Below are 16,185 nucleotides of genomic sequence, written 5' to 3' on the forward strand. Positions count from 1 at the left end.
TTCGAGGGAGTGCGAGCAGAGAGGATGAAAGAAGAGAGCGCGAGAGAGAGAGAGAGAGAGAGAGAGAGAGAGAGAAAGAAAGAAAGAGAGAGATGAAAACGAGAAGGTAGGTGCCGGCGATATCGTGCCTTTCTTCCCTTTGCCACCTTGTTCGCCATGGCCGAACGACGGGGGGCAGCGGAGGGGTCCACAGAGTGTACGCGATCTCGTCGGTGGCGGTGGCGGCAGCGGCCACGATGGTGCAGGCAACGAGGATCGTGGAGCGGCAGGGGGTATCCGAGGCATCGAGAGGGGACTTGGCGACAGACTGGCGGGCGCGCACCTGCACTCGGCTAACTCGGCTTGGCCGCGAGAGAGCCGACAGTCAGGGGCGCACCTACCGGACGCAGACTCTGCTCTTCGGGAGAAGACGATGATGACGACGACGACGACGACGACGACGACGACGACGATGAGCGGAGAGAGAGATACAAATCACGCCGCACAGCCGGTGCATTTCTCTCGTCCGCGCTTATCTCCCGCACTGGCGCACGGCCCGTTCCACTTTCAGTGCTCGCCCGTCTGATTTTCCATCTTCTTTTTATCCCGCGTGCCTCTCCAGCTCTTCTCTTTTATCGTTTCCTCCGTGCGAAAACGCGCTCGTTCCCCTCGGAGCATCGTCGATATTCTCGCGCGGTATAATCCCGCGTTAGTTATTTGAAAACGTCGTACGTCGTATCTTTCGCGAATACGATTTGATTAAAATAACGGTTCGTTGAGTGTCTTGTACAAATTCGATCTCTCTCGTTTTTCGATAGTAACAAGTTTATTTTGTTTTATCTCCCAGTAACCAATTAACAATATAATATGACATTAATGTTACAATTTCACACTCAACAATATAAATGTAATGTAACACATGTTATATTTGTGCACGTTACATTATTGAGTGTGAAATTGTAACATATATTGATATTATATTAATGTTAGTTTACTGAATTTTGGTCTTTAAGCGGCAGTATAGATTCTTGCATAACGCATAATGCACGACGCATAAGAAAATGAACCAATCAAAGTCCTTCATTTCCTTCCTGTCCATGAAATAAAAGACTTGGTTAATTTTCTTATGCATTATGCGTTATGCAAGAATCTGTGCTCCTAAGAATGACGATTACAGAAAGTTAGGGTTTAGAAATATATACACGGAAAGAACAGTTTTGCTGAATCTAAAAATTTAGACACAGATTTGAAAATAATTTTGTTGGATCATTAAAATAATTATGTACGAAATTCAAATATAATAAGCAATGCCGCAAGAAGTTTCGACATTCTAGCAATCAGCTTGAGCGTTCTATATGTGGCTACGTTTACACCGTGCATTTAGGCCGCGGCCTAAACAATAGATGTCCTTGTTTATCCTGTAGGTTAAACAAAGATACTTATCGTATAGGTCGCGGACTATGCGCGCGGTGTAAAAGTAGCTTATGACTTATTTTGATAGTCTAAAAGATTATTTTCTGTGTACCCAGCTAATAAACGCTGGAACGAAATCGTTCTTTCCGTGCAAAGTCTCCTTCTCTGGAGATCTTCCTTTCTAGACGCCGTCAATCGCAGGTAATTGGAGAAGGCTCGAGCACATGGATAGAGCGATAAACGAGCTCCAGCTTTGGCATGCGAGGTTCATGAATATGGATCAGGAAAGTAGTAATCGCGAAATGAGATACAAGACGGACCGCAATATGCTGCTGCGTGCGATTACGATGTACGCATCAGGTTTATCCCGAGCGCATTAATGATACACGGGGAGTAGTACTTCTGTCCCGAGAGAGTAGAGACAACTAGGAGCAATGGAATATACCTTCACTTTTCACTTTTATTTGCCATTGTCAGTTTATTGCGGCGACGCGACGTTCCATCGTATGACGCGCTTCCCGTTCGCGTGTTTGACCTTTTCGTATAGTGGATATTTATAAGATCCGCGCGCTACGACCGTGATTTTAATGCGAGGTCGTTATGCAAATCTCGTAAGGCTCTTTCAGTTTATCACGTTCGTTAAATATCAGATTTTACACGCTCACGGTAGCGCCGCCGTCGATTAACAGCGTGACTTTATCCTTCATGTTTATAGCGTTGGATGAGGAGATGAAGCAAGTTAAAACGTCAAAGCTTAGGACCTGTATTAAAATCTTATCCAAAATGATTACATCGTAACTGGTGATTTCATAATTTTATTATATATTTGCTTAGAAAGTATCTATTGTAAAATTAATTTTAATTTATATTAAGTTATTAACTTAATTTAATTTGATTTAAATAGTAAAGTAATAGTAAAGTCAGTTGGATTAATAATTAATAATGATAATTTAAATTGATGTAATACTTATTATTAAATTTATATAATAATTAATCAAATGTTTCTATTAGAACGGGAACTATCGTTCCAATAAAAAAGACTATAATTCCTTATTATAAATTCTGCAAAGATATTTCGAGAATATCGGGAGGTAGGGTCTCCTTTCGCAGTTCCAGGCGTGAAAATTGCACCTTAGAATGTAAAAGTAGCAATAATCAATCATCCATAACGCGAGTTAGGATTTATAAGACAAAATGGAAAAGCATGCACGATAAATACTGTTTAATTTATTGCCACTGTTAGAATTGTCACACGTGTTTAGATAAGGGCACATTCTTGCCACGAGATTCGTAACAGTGATTAATTGTCGCTGATATGCATATTTCCAGGCCGATATGGTATATCAAAAAGAAAAAGATCACGCCAAATCAGCATCGATGCAAAAAAATCAGGATTATTTTGTTTTTTTAACATTTCATTAAATACATAATAATTTCATTAAATTCAAAATGTCAGTAAATACAAAATATAGTGTTGTAACGATATCGTTAATCATGTTATAAGGTATAAAACAGCGTATATTTTATAAGTTTACTAATAAAAAAATTTATTTCTAATATTTTATGATAAAACTTATAAAAATATTTATAGTAAAAATAATAATAAATGATTTATTATAAAACTTCGTGAAAAATAGTAACAAAAACAAAAAAAAAGATATTTTAGGATGCATCATTTGGACTCGATCATTCGCGGATTAATCGACGAGTTGGTAAACACCTGGTGTAACACGTACGTGTGTACTCTGTTATCATAAAGGTAAATTTTGTGATATTGAAAACACTTCTCGCTTGATAATCGCTTAATCACTCTGTGACGAGTGCGCGAATCGCGGAAAAAGTGGGAGAGCGTAAACGGCACATAGATATCGGATCGTGATATAGCATTTATTCGAATGATACTTTTATAAATAACGTATGTAATTTTCGAACGATGTTACGTACAGAAATCTGCAATTTTGTGACCTGCAATCACGATTCACTAATTTAATTGTGCAAAAGGATCAATTAAAGATTCTTGAGATATTTAAGAGGAAATCAAATATTGTATATAATAAAAAAATAAAAGAGTAAAAAAATATAAGTGTGTTACAAAACGATTTCTGTTAAATTTGTGTGGGATAATAAAATAATTACTTATTAAAAAATAATAATGCAGTGAGATTGGCAGTGCTAATAATGTTTTAGATATTTAAGTGTAAAAAGTATAAGGTACGATCTTAAAAAATCGTGTTTCAACTAAATTTTGTAAACTTTTTTAAATTTTTAAAATAAAAATTACGCAATCTTTTCCATATTTGTACGATGATAATGTATCGAGATCATAAAATAGGATGAGATGATTTGATGATGATAAATCGATCGCGAATCTTATCGATAACGCTATCATGTACCGGAGATGTATTATAAATACTTTACTAGAAATTCGTGTCAGTACAACTACGTCTTATATTGTATAACAAAAATTTGTGATATAAAAGATACGCAGAAGTTAATTATATGAAATCAATGAAAAATGATTTAAAAAATTAATTTATAATCTTTATAAATTGTTTATAAATTCATTAAAGTTGTACATCGCAATAATTTGCAAACTTTTTGTGTCTTTCGCTAAGATTATTGATTAAATGTACATACATAATTGCGATGTGTGATTGTGAGATAAATAAATGTGGAACAATTTGTTTAAGTGTCAAGTATTAAATTTCTTAATTTCGCAAGAGAAAGAAAATACTTGTTAAATGCCGCTGTATTGGTATGTATTTAAGTATGTACGTATGAAAGTGCGTTAACGATTACAGGTCTGGATGGGAAGGACGTTTCGTCTTTGGAACACGTGTGTTCTTATCAACGGTCATTTTTCTCGCGAGTTACGATAACGGTTTTGCGAAGCGTAATTTCTGTCCGACGGCAGTCTCACGGTCTTCGACGATTTACCTTTGATATTTTTACAATCTCCTCGCAAAACCTGTAATATATATACGCCACACAAATATAAGACGTGCAATCTCTATCAATTAATTCGCAGTCTTTTATTTACATATAATTTGCAAAGTGAAAATTAAGATTATTCAACTAGAATTATCCAACAGCCAAATTTGATAGATAGTAAATTAAATTATTTGTATTACATTGCTCTCTCTCTCTCTCTATTGTATTTAATTTTATATTTTAAAACTAATAATTGTATATGTATTGTTTCTGATCATTTATATCGTCGATTTAAAATAATAATTAGACTAAGTAAGAAATTGTAACTCTAATTAACTTTAAATCATTTGATGTAATGAAATAATGCGATAAAACAATTTTATCTAATTTAATATAAATAAAATAAATGTCAAATAAATTAAACTAGTTATAAATTGTTATAATATTTATATACTTTCTCACGGATCGCTCTAAGAGATATTATTAAAGATCTGCATTAAAGATCTTATGTTATCGTTTACAAGAGCATATATTAATTATGTGACTTGTAAAATATATGTATTTGCAATATGTAAGTTAGAGTCAGGTAAGTTTGCCAAAACTAAATGATCGAGCAGATCATCTGCGAAATCGGTGCCATTCGCGCAGATACTAATGGTGACATCTTGTGTATCGATTACGAACTTGATTGAATATTTAAAAGGCGCCACAACGTGAGTATTCGAATTGTACAATAAATTATTACAATTTCATGTACAATTTACTAATTTATTGTTTTACTAATTTATGTACAAACACTGTTATGTTTAAAACTAGAACTAGAACTTTTTATTACTTCAACTTACAACTGCCAAGAAGGGACTTGGTTTATAATAAATACCTTAACCATGCTCATCCTTCCACACTGCAAAAGACCTACTAACCACTATTTGACTCTATCTAAATTTCTTATACTGTTTTAAATTATTAGGAGTGTTATTTAGTTTTGAGGGTTTTGTAAAAGAGATGACATTAATATCAGTGCAGTTGTCAAAGACCTTGTCAAAGACCTTTTCTCTTTAGGAGGAAAAAAAGAAGAAGAAAGATGAACTGGTGCAAAAGTTCAGCCAAAAAGAACAGGCCTATTAAAATCACAGCTATTATTTCTTAATGCTTTTCTTAATATTACTTCATGATATTTAGTCGTTTACTAACAATAGACGGCGCAGTAAACATCGTGTTTATTGTACCATTTAAAAAATGGAGCTTCCTACTCAGTGAGAAATGACAATGAAATCGATGTCGATTCCATTATCATTTTTCATAAAGAGCATTTTCGACATATGTTGTTTTTGTTTTTTTAATCAGAAGAAAACGGCGGCTGAAAGTCATAAAATTCTGATAGAAACATTATGGTGATGTTGCTCCATCAATTAAGACACGTGAATATTGGTTCAGGCGATTCAAAAGTGGTGATTTCAACGTTAACGACAAAGATCGCTCGAGACAATAAAAAAAACTGGAAAATGCAAATTTGCAAGCATTATTGGAAAAAAATCCACTTCAGACCTTGCCAGACAATTAAATGTTGATCGTACAACAGTTACTAATCGTTTACATGATATGGGAAAATTTACAAAGAAGGAAAATGGATTCTTCGTTAATTATCTCTTGTCAGAAAAATGGGAAAAAGTTATAGAGAACGAAGAAAAATATTTTGATTAAGGTATTCGTTTATCTTGTTTAAATAAATCAGTGTTTGAGAAAAAAAAGTCCCAAAACTAAATCACATCCCTAATACTTAAAAATTTCGCATCATCAAAATGTGACATATTATATATATGTATTACGTTTATATCGTCGACTTCTATCTTTTTCAAATTTCTACGTAAATTAATTTTTTCGCGGCACTATTTAATCAAAATTTTTCATTTTAAAATGAGTTTTTGTACGATAGATCACTGTATGCTCGATTATTACATAGCATGATATTTTTTTACTCATGCTCGATTATTAAAAATAACAAATGCACAATGCAATCTCTAATCTTCAGCGATTCGCGCCATGTGTCAAAATTTCCTTACTCTTTTCACCTTGTTTCGCGTAACTATATAATATCCATCGAAATTTTGTCTGCAATATTGAGTTTCGTGATTGCAATATTTTCGTGATTGCAATATGATCCCGATTGCGAAGCCCGAGCTCAAGATACTAGATAAGAATAAATTACATATATCGCGAAGGCCAGGATGCATCACGTGGCTGTTGCTCTGTCGTAAGAAATGATTTATCGAATTATTATGTCTTCAAGTTTAGCGTATAAAATATTCTTCTTCTTCAGTCAACAAATCGATTAAAATATATACATAGCGCAATTTTTCAACGTTCATATTACGCTAAGCTAAGATCTAGCATTTATGTGATTGCAATCTAAATCATAATTTCATTTAATATCTTCTGTATTTTATAATCGGTATTCTTAAAGCCACTGAAACAAAATATATATGCGTATTTATTTTCTATATTTTTATTCTTAATATCTATTACACACTAAGCGAACCTGTTTTCCAGTGTCTGCGATAATCTTCATCGGAATATTTAGCCGCTTGACAAGCAATGTGTACCTACTGATTATCTTGCTTCTGGGCGAGATCATGTTCGGATTGGATAGTTTTGGAGAATGGGAGGACCTGATTTTGTACAAGGACGAAAACAAAGCCGTTGTCGAGAAATCCGTTTGGAGCGATAAACTGTGCTCGGGTAGCTCGGGTCAACTCTCTTTCATGAAACTTACCGACATCCGGCACATTGGAGTCTCTACCAAGATGGGTCTCTTTATTCTGCACAGAAACGGGAAGATAATCACTCTCAGTATGAAAGGCTTAACGAGAAAGGAGATACAAGATTTGAGAAAAGAAATCAACCATTTTTTAAACATGAGCCGGCTCAAACATCTCGATCATTCTCTAGTCGATCCTTCAAATCGATTATTACTTCCTTCCGGTTCCGAGGAATACTTACAAAACTTGTCAAGAACATGTCTACCTGTGTCCAATGAGTTTACTGTCTCGGACAATGTTTTGGGAAGTACATTGGGCAGAACGTGTTACCAGGTGCAGCAGAATTTGAGCTACCCAAGTTTAATGCATGGAACGCAACTTAACAGCTATCAATTGTCAAACTTAAAAAAAAGTCCTTATACGGAAAACTCGACGCGTTTCAATTATGTCAAGTATATTAGAAACATTTGCACCATTCCCTCACCTCGCAATTTGTACAAGTTCCATAAAGAATGTAATTAATCAAGTATCATTCGTTTACGTTGTACATGTTCTTGAGAGATTACTCACATTGTATCTCATTCGTGATTCAAGACAAACTTGTGCGTAACAAAGCAAGATTTTATTCATTCTATGTTGCAATAAATAATTTATTATTAAATAACAATTTGTTTGAAAGCATCGCAGAGGATACTTCAAAACTTATATAATCACTTATATCATCACTAGTTATTAATTAGATAACATATCACATTACTATAAGTTTTACAATGATCATATGTATGCGATCTCTATCGGTTTTTATAACAATTAAATAAATCCTTTTTACATAGTATGTGATTTAACAAGTTGTTTACAAGCATTTTCAATATCTGGATATTGATACTGAAATCCTAATTCTGTAACATGCTTTGGTACAACCTTTTGTCCCTCCAACATTATCTGAAACATTAAATGAAATACCAGTATTTTATTAATTAGTATTATATTAATATCAAATTATTACATTTAGTATTAAGCTTGTTAAATATACCTTTGCTCGTTCTTCATTGAGTAACATTTTTAAGAAAAAACTTGGAACAGGTATGATCGCGAATCTTTTTAGTGCCGCTGCAAATGCTTTTGTAAACTCCTTGTTTGTTACAAGCTATTAACAGAATAATATACGTATAATTAATTATATTTCAATTGGAGAGCACAATGTAAAACCGTTTGTATTACCTGAGGCGCTACTCCATTTAATATACCATGCACATTGTTATTTGTAAGAGCAAATATAAACATGCAAACTAAGTCAGTAATATGTATCCAAGGCATGTATTGATTTCCATTTCCTAGTGGTCCACCGAGTCCCGCCAAGAATGGAAAATAGATGCTCTTAATCATGCCGCCCTCTCTTCCTAATACAACTCCGGATCTTATTGTTACTTGTCTAATGTTACTATCTTCTGGTAACTTTGCCGCTTCTTCCCAATCGTGACAAAGTCCTAATCAAATCGACAAATTAATAATATAAATATATAAATATTATATTACATATAAAAAATAAGATTCTACTTGATAGAAAGTCATATGATTCGCATTTGCTTTCTTCTGTGTATACAGTGTCATCGGGTTTGTAATACGCTACTCCTGATATAGTTGCGAAAACTGTAGCCTTGGTGTTCTGTATAGAGTCTGCCAGAGCCTTTGTTGTTTTCACCCTGCTGTTCCTAACATTCTGCTTGAATCCAGGCGACCATCTTTGCATAGGATCCAGTATATTCTGTCCAGCAAGATTGATGACAGCTGACGTGTTCTCTGGTAGACCGTGGTGTTCTAAATCATTCTATAGATACGACTATCGTTAGATTGAATCTTACCAACAAGCAAATTCTGAAATGCAAATCGATCCATTCTCATATACCCATGATATTCTATTTGGTCCTGGCATTCGAGAAATACACGTACAGGAGACACCTGCGAGATTCAATGATTTTATTAGCTGCTTTCCTATGAAGCCAGTACCACCACCTGAAAACATTATATGATCTTACTTCTATTGGCATAACATGATTAATCTTTTGCATATGTACGAAATTATCAATCAGTTTGTATATAAGTATGCTCACCTATCACTACATGCTTTAAACCATTTATTTGAGCCATGTTCACAAATCTGATACCCTTTTATGTTAAATATAATTTGTAATACTTTTATTTTAAGCACAAATTTGCAAGACTATGCAGACAAGATTGAAAGATGCAATGTAATTTACAAAATTATTATGACAATAGAATTTTTAGAATAATAGACACATTAAGATAGATATGTCATATGCTTACATAATAGAAAGTAAATTATAGAACATTGATCCACTATTATCAAATTTGCTATCCATATATTTTTCTCATGCAACGTATTATTCTATGTAACAAAATTTTTTAAATTGTTTCTTTCAAGCGTAATTTTGACAATCATAATCAGTCGTAATTAACAATTCTTTTTCTCTAATTGGTCGCACTTGTTACTGCATACGGAGCTCGCACACTGCCAAAAATCTTTGTTTACCTCCAATCTTCCATAGAGTTAAACAAAGCTAAGTATATAAAAAGCATCGACATCTAGAATGGACCGCTGATAGCAATGGTGGGGGTAGAAAGACGATTAGAGTGAGAGGCAGGAATAATAAGATCGTTCTTTCTCTGTTTACTGAAGAAAAAAGTAAATCAAAAACACATCAAAGGCATTGGCTGCGTTCAGCAGACTCAACAGTTTTGCAACCGTTTTATGAATGGGTGCATTCAGCGGACTCAACAGTTGAGTGAGCGCTCGCTGTTATTGGTGTATTCTTTTAGATCATCCAATCATAATTTTAGATCTAGAAGAATACGTCAATAGCAGCGAACGCTCACTCAACTGTTGAGTCCGCTGAATGCAGCCATTGTCTGCTGAGATAGGACCATTCTTCTAGATTTAAAAGTATGATCCAATTAGCGCGAAGGAAACTTCCAACAGTTGCAAAACAAACGTTCTGCTGAACGCAGCCATTTATAGCGAAACTTTGACCACAGTCGTGATCCAATACTTTTGAGTGGCACTCAATTGTCCACGTCGCCAATTGGCCATTCATTAGAGGTCTATCTGATTGGTGGTCTAATGAAAAAACTTGAAGCACCGGTCGTTGAGTGGCCATTTGTCTTTCATAATAGATTTGTTTATATATTTGCATTGAAAATGAGATAAAAAATTTATTCGCGTTGTTTAAAATCTTCAAAGGTTTTTGTACCTAAAATCATGATGTAAAGATACCAGGTGTTCCATTCCCGTGGTTGCGCAGTAGCAGCGTGAATTGAGGCAAAAATTTGATTGGCTATTTCAATATGCCAGCGTTATTATACGCAGGAAAGGGCATTGAGGCAAAAATGTGATTGGTTGTTTCCAGTATTGCTATCGCTATTATGCGCAATGAAACACCTGGTATCCTTATGCGGGCTCTACAATAGAAGTCGTAGCAATCGTAGGCTATAGTCGTAGAAAATTGACCAATCACAGACGAATATGAGAAGAATAATCAACTGTGATTGGTCAATTTTCTACGACTTAAGGCCTTACGACCGCTACGACTTCTATTGTAGACCCCGCATTACATCATGCCTAAAATGAGATAAATATATATTTGCACGTTGAAAAGAAAGAAAGCGAAGATGCTAAGTGCAAAAAGTGCAAGCAACGCGAACAGGAGATCGATTGTGTATCTTGAAACGAGATGAAAATTACAAAAATAAAAAAATTCATTAGAATATTAATAATTTTATTGGTCGACACCTAGTAAATTCGTCCCTGAAAATTTTTGTTTTATAATTTTCACCTTATTTCAAAATACGCAATCGACCTTTCGGACCAAAGGATGCGTTCTCTCCTGTTCGTAGACAAGTCTCGAGTCTCGAGAAGATCATACCCCATGACTGAGTCCAGTAGTCACCGCAGAAAATCCATTATGGTGTCCGTCGTTCAGCAGTTTATTACGAATGTCCGCATTTCGGAATAGAATCACAATCTGACAACCGCGTGGCTAGCGGTAATTATGAAAATTCGATTGAAAGCTCCACGCCGCATGTGAAGACTCTGATGCCACTGTGTCTCGTGCACGATCGACAACCGTGAAGGGATCAGTGCTTCGAGGATAGAGCGGCCGTGATCCTCCCGTTTGTCCTCTTCTTCGGCGCGGAAAGAGAATTTTGAGAGACAAGAGAAGCAACGAAAATTGAAAAATGGATATCGACAAGACGAAGGACGGCGTGGAAGTGAGTGACTCGGAGGCGGCTAGCAAAATCAAGGCGAAGAAACGGGACTCGATAGCGGATGTCACCTTAGATATAAAGTCTCGTCTCAGTTTGGAGACGACAGAGGCTTGTGGAGAACCGCATGTCAATGGAGTAGCTCAAGTGAACGGTATCTGCGACTCTCCTCAAAGAACTGCCGCTGTCACCGATCTCTCCTCACAATCTAAAACAATGGAAACTAGTCATTTAAACCAACATGGTATACAATGCCAACTTATTCGCCATGTGCAGTAGATACGATAGACAAACTTCAGTTTATAATCCTAATAATAAAATAGAACATGTCATCATTCATCTATTCTTGTAAAAGATTCTGTTGATCTTGCGTGATGGAGCCTAGTACATTTTTTCTTGCCAATTGAAGATATCTGGTCCAAGTGCTGCTTTACAAATATTTCTTTTATTCATCTGAAAATTTTTTAATTATGTAAATACTATAATTTAAGGTTGAAATATGTTGAGCGATTTGTGTTAAAAAAAAATCTTGTTTAATTAGAACAATTTTTATATATTATACAACTGTGTGTACGATGCTAGGAATGGGTGAAAACGTCTGCTTCTTGTTATGTTACAGAACAAGCAGGAACATTATCCATGGAAAGTAAAGACAACGATATCCAATATGTTAGCTATACAAGTGAATTACAAATGCCTGATATTATGAAATTAATACAGAAGGACCTAAGTGAACCATATTCTATTTACACATATAGATATTTTATTCATAATTGGCCGAAATTGTGCTTCCTGGTATGTGTTCTCCAGAAAATCTCTATTTTATGTTATAACTTAAGTTATCATTTAAATTAACGCATCATTTTATCATTCTAGTAAATTCTAGTTAATGCATATGATATCGCATGTGTGTTGTTTTTGCAATATTAATAAAGATGTTACAGTTTCTGTATAATTTGTTATTATGGGGCATTTAAAAGACACTGATATTGTTTCCAAATTTCATAAATTATCAAAGAATTATAAAAAAATTACTTTAATTCTTTTGGCTCTCAGGTAGAATTTAAACAAAACTGTTCTTTTGTTTGTCAAGGCAATGCATGGTGATGAATGCGTTGGTGCCATTGTCTGTAAACTAGACATCCACAGGAAGGTGATAAAGCGTGGTTATATCGCAATGCTGGCTGTCGATGTGAAATATCGGAAACGGAAGATTGGTTCGAATCTGGTGAGACAAGCTATCCAAGCAATGGTGGAGGATGACGCTGACGAGGTGGTTCTGGAGACGGAAATTACTAACAGGCCAGCGCTGCGCTTGTACGAAAATCTTGGATTTGTGCGGGATAAACGATTATTTCGATATTACTTAAACGGCGTGGATGCATTACGACTGAAATTATGGCTCAGGTGAAATTCATCCGCGTGCTTATGTCAATAGGTATTTAAATAATTACAATGTTGAAGAGATGTAACATCTATGCTCTACTACATCAGACAAACGGACGACATTAATGTCAAAGAGATTATATGTTTCTACATGCACAAATGTGTTTTCAGTTGCAATATCATGCAATTTGTTCTCTGTACTTTCATGAGAGAATTGGTTTATTTAGTTAGGTTATTTAAATAATAGCGTGGATAAACTTTATATTGCAACAAGATTATTTCTGTTTATCTGAAATATCATTTATTTTTAATAAATTTATGTTTATAATGTGAGATAAATGCAATTGAATGAATCTCCAACAGCCTATTGACAGTACGTCCATTAAGGACGGAGTATATGTACAGAGTAATTTGTTAATAGTGCCTAACTGTTGCCTGACTAGTTAGTTATTTTGTTATGAATTTGCTGCAATTCCTTTGATATTAATGTCAATGATCGAAATAGATTTCAATTGCAGCTTGAAGAGAATATAAAATGAGTGATAGCAAGAGACAAAAATTGAGACTGTGAAAAGAACTGAAAATAATCAATGTATTTTACTGGGGCTCACATTGATAAAGACCACATTTTGAAGCATATTTAAGTTTTCATGACTAATCTGAAAAAAAAAATTAGTTTTATGTTGTTACAATTACGGATTTCATTGCATGGAAATTTTTTGAAGATTAAACGTATGTGTATACTTTGTCACCAATGGGTATAATTAACAGAGTTAATAATAGAGATTAAAAAAATGTACCCGAGGAGAAATGTTTCATATTTCCCAGATATAATATTATATATATTTTAATTATATCCTGAAACTACAAAGGATTTCCATGTGAAAAAAAAATTAAAAAGGTTCATATACATTTAACCTACTCGGCCTTGTTGTAAGCAGTTTCGGGGCTTGTTAATTTTTCTGACAAACTGAATTTATACAACTGATTTGACTAGTTTTTAACTCTTAATATATACGAATGGGTCATCCGTGTCCTGCATTTCTTTTTTTTTGAAATACTAGGTGCACCAAGAAATTAGTTACAATATTTATACATAAATATTTTTTTTAATACACAACTTTAGAAATATTTTCTAAAGCATATGTAAGAATCGTTTAATAGTTCTTGTAAAAGTGACAAAAACACAAGACACAAACGACTCATCGTGTGTACTAAGGGTTAATGATTGTAAACAGTGAATTCAAAATATATAGTCTGTAATCTAAAAGAGAAGGAATTGAGGTACATAATTTGTAGAATAATAAAGTAATGTGTGAGATATAATCAACAAAAGGCCATCAATATTTATATAAATTTTAAAAAATTGTTTTTCAATGTTTTTAATGAGTTCAGTTTATTTTTTTTCAGTGTCTCAATGCGGAATGATTATAAAATTGCGTTAATCGATCACCTTATGTGAAAGTTGCTATATCATGCATTGTATGACAAATTGCTGTCGTATTCTAACGCTCTATCAAGCGTACGATTTTGTCAATGTGAACGGCAGAAATGAAGAAAAAAAATAAGGAAAAAGAAAAGAGGAAAAGAAATGAAAGCCGACCGAGGACGGCGGAATTTTAGGAAAAGTATTTCCGTATAAAATTATAAAGTGATACACACACGGAAATATCGATGATATATATGTATATATATATAAATATATAAATGTATGTCTATATATATTATATATATATTACATTAAACGAATATGGACAAAGAAAAAAAAAGAAATTATCGTTTACGAAATTGAAATGTTTGAGGGAGTGCGCCTCACGCGGTGAGAAGTGATACGCGCATTACTGTCTACCTATTATATCTATCTTTGTATAAAATAAATGCGAAGCACAGATCATAATGTAACTATTAAAAAAATGTAAAAATGTTAATAAAAATACATAAATGTTTTTACACGCGTCTCGTTTACATTATGTTTGTCTACTTGCTGCAAAACAGTCATTTTCAGACTGTTTTAATTACATGTTCCAATCCCAGATAACATTTTGTCGATATTTTGCAAGCAAAGAAACACACAAACTGTAGTAGAGTAACTTTACAGTAACTTTGCGACAATTGTGATGAAAGTGTTTGATTATAGCAATATATATTTCGGCAAAATTGAAGCAAATTATCAAAATTTGGCAAAATTATGGCAACATGCAAGCAAAATTTTATTTAACAAATGTTTTTGCCATTGCAACATTACAACAAATAGCAAATAAATTATACTGCTTTGCTTTTGCACGAAATATCTAGGATTGTATTCATGTGGATTTTTATATCTTTTTTTTATATCGATTGAATATTTATTCGGAATGTCTGTTGGTTAAAAAAATAAATTTATATAAATTATTTTATTAAAATTATGATCTATATATATTTTTTATTGAACAATATATATTTATTGTTAATTTTAGAATGTTATCGCAGTGCGATTTTTTTATTTTTTACAATAGTTTCTCAAATATACGCAGAATAAAAAAAATAATTTTTTATTTTTTGTGATCTCTGGGTGGGTGATATGCATGACTTTCGATGCTGGATTTATTATCTCTGCATATTTATTTGGCGAAAGCAAGAATCAAAGTTGTAGTACAGGAGTAAAAACCGACCTAATAATTCGATTTCTTATATCCATTGCCCAATTCAATAAAGGAGCTTTTGGTTGATTAGTGAAAAGATTCCAAGCACCGGTCGCTGTTGTGTAATTAATCGCAAACGAGAACGTTCCTGATATTCGATAATCAATGGATGCATCCGGATTATAGCAATCAAAAAGTGTCCGAATTGTAGCAATCAATCTGCTTGAATTGACCAATTGGCGACATGGACAATCGGACGCCATTACCGGAACGTAATGTGAAATGTGCTCCGGAATGGAATGGCTGAAGTCACGTGACTCATTCCGGCGCGCAGTGGATTGAAAGTAGTGGGGGATCTGTCAGCCAATCAAGTTTTGAGCTTATTTGTAGAGATCAGTTGATTCGTTCGCGCCCCAATGAACTCAATTTCTGATTGGTCGAAATCACGAGACTTCCGCCATTATGCGCAATGGGTCACCTTTTTTTCTACACCATGCTGCTCTACGTTGCGTTTCTCATAGGTGCGTTCAGGGAGACGCTATTAGCTATTTGTGTCATTCTATCCTTGTTTTACGTCTAATGACTCCTGCACACTGGACGCGGAAACGCTTACCGCGCGGCAAAATACGACGCGGTAGCCAATAAGCTTACAGCTCCTAATGCCCGTGTCACACTACGCATTGAAGATTGAGGATTGCGAATTAAGGATTAGAATTCGACCAATCAAGTAATTTTAAGTTCAATCCATTTCGTTCTAATTGGCTGAATTCTAATCCTCAATTCGCAATCCTCAGTCTCCAATGCGTAGTGTGACA

The 16,185-nt window shown here is 34.3% G+C and overlaps 3 protein-coding genes across 5 annotated transcripts; 2 read left to right on the forward strand and 1 right to left on the reverse strand.

Moving 5' to 3' along the window:
- Positions 1 to 6,469: 6,469 nt before the first annotated feature.
- Positions 6,470 to 7,713, forward strand: LOC108725394 (uncharacterized). The gene is made up of 2 exons (XM_018452399.1): positions 6,470 to 6,577; positions 6,874 to 7,713. Exons 1-2 carry the CDS (start codon positions 6,481 to 6,483, stop codon positions 7,602 to 7,604), a joined length of 828 nt encoding a protein of 275 aa, XP_018307901.1. The 5' UTR covers positions 6,470 to 6,480; the 3' UTR covers positions 7,605 to 7,713.
- Positions 7,714 to 7,833: 120 nt separating this feature from the next.
- LOC108725393 (epimerase family protein SDR39U1) lies at positions 7,834 to 9,652 on the reverse strand. 2 transcript variants are annotated; one of them, XM_018452398.1, is made up of 7 exons: positions 9,634 to 9,652; positions 9,194 to 9,248; positions 8,989 to 9,095; positions 8,640 to 8,910; positions 8,304 to 8,569; positions 8,116 to 8,229; positions 7,834 to 8,024 (listed from the first exon to the last, which is right to left on the reverse strand). In XM_018452398.1, exons 2-7 carry the CDS (start codon positions 9,228 to 9,230, stop codon positions 7,908 to 7,910), a joined length of 912 nt encoding a protein of 303 aa, XP_018307900.1. In that variant the 5' UTR covers positions 9,231 to 9,248; positions 9,634 to 9,652; the 3' UTR covers positions 7,834 to 7,907. The 2 variants fall into 2 exon arrangements, with proteins under 2 accessions (XP_018307900.1, XP_018307899.1); XM_018452397.1 differs by lacking the exon at positions 9,634 to 9,652 and having other exon boundaries at positions 9,194 to 9,331.
- A 1,398-nt stretch (positions 9,653 to 11,050) lies between these two features.
- LOC108725389 (N-alpha-acetyltransferase 30) lies at positions 11,051 to 14,476 on the forward strand. Of its 2 annotated transcripts, none has more exons than XM_018452391.1 (4): positions 11,051 to 11,607; positions 11,983 to 12,158; positions 12,457 to 12,801; positions 14,160 to 14,476. In XM_018452391.1, exons 1-3 carry the CDS (start codon positions 11,337 to 11,339, stop codon positions 12,772 to 12,774), a joined length of 765 nt encoding a protein of 254 aa, XP_018307893.1. In that variant the 5' UTR covers positions 11,051 to 11,336; the 3' UTR covers positions 12,775 to 12,801; positions 14,160 to 14,476. The 2 variants fall into 2 exon arrangements, with proteins under 2 accessions (XP_018307893.1, XP_018307892.1); XM_018452390.1 differs by having other exon boundaries at positions 12,457 to 12,770; positions 14,160 to 14,466.
- Positions 14,477 to 16,185: the final 1,709 nt, after the last annotated feature.

This window comes from Mycetomoellerius zeteki, unplaced genomic scaffold (assembly GCF_001594055.1).
Source record: "Mycetomoellerius zeteki isolate Tzet28-1 unplaced genomic scaffold, Tzet1.0 scaffold345, whole genome shotgun sequence".
Classification (NCBI taxonomy): domain Eukaryota; kingdom Metazoa; phylum Arthropoda; class Insecta; order Hymenoptera; family Formicidae; genus Mycetomoellerius; species Mycetomoellerius zeteki.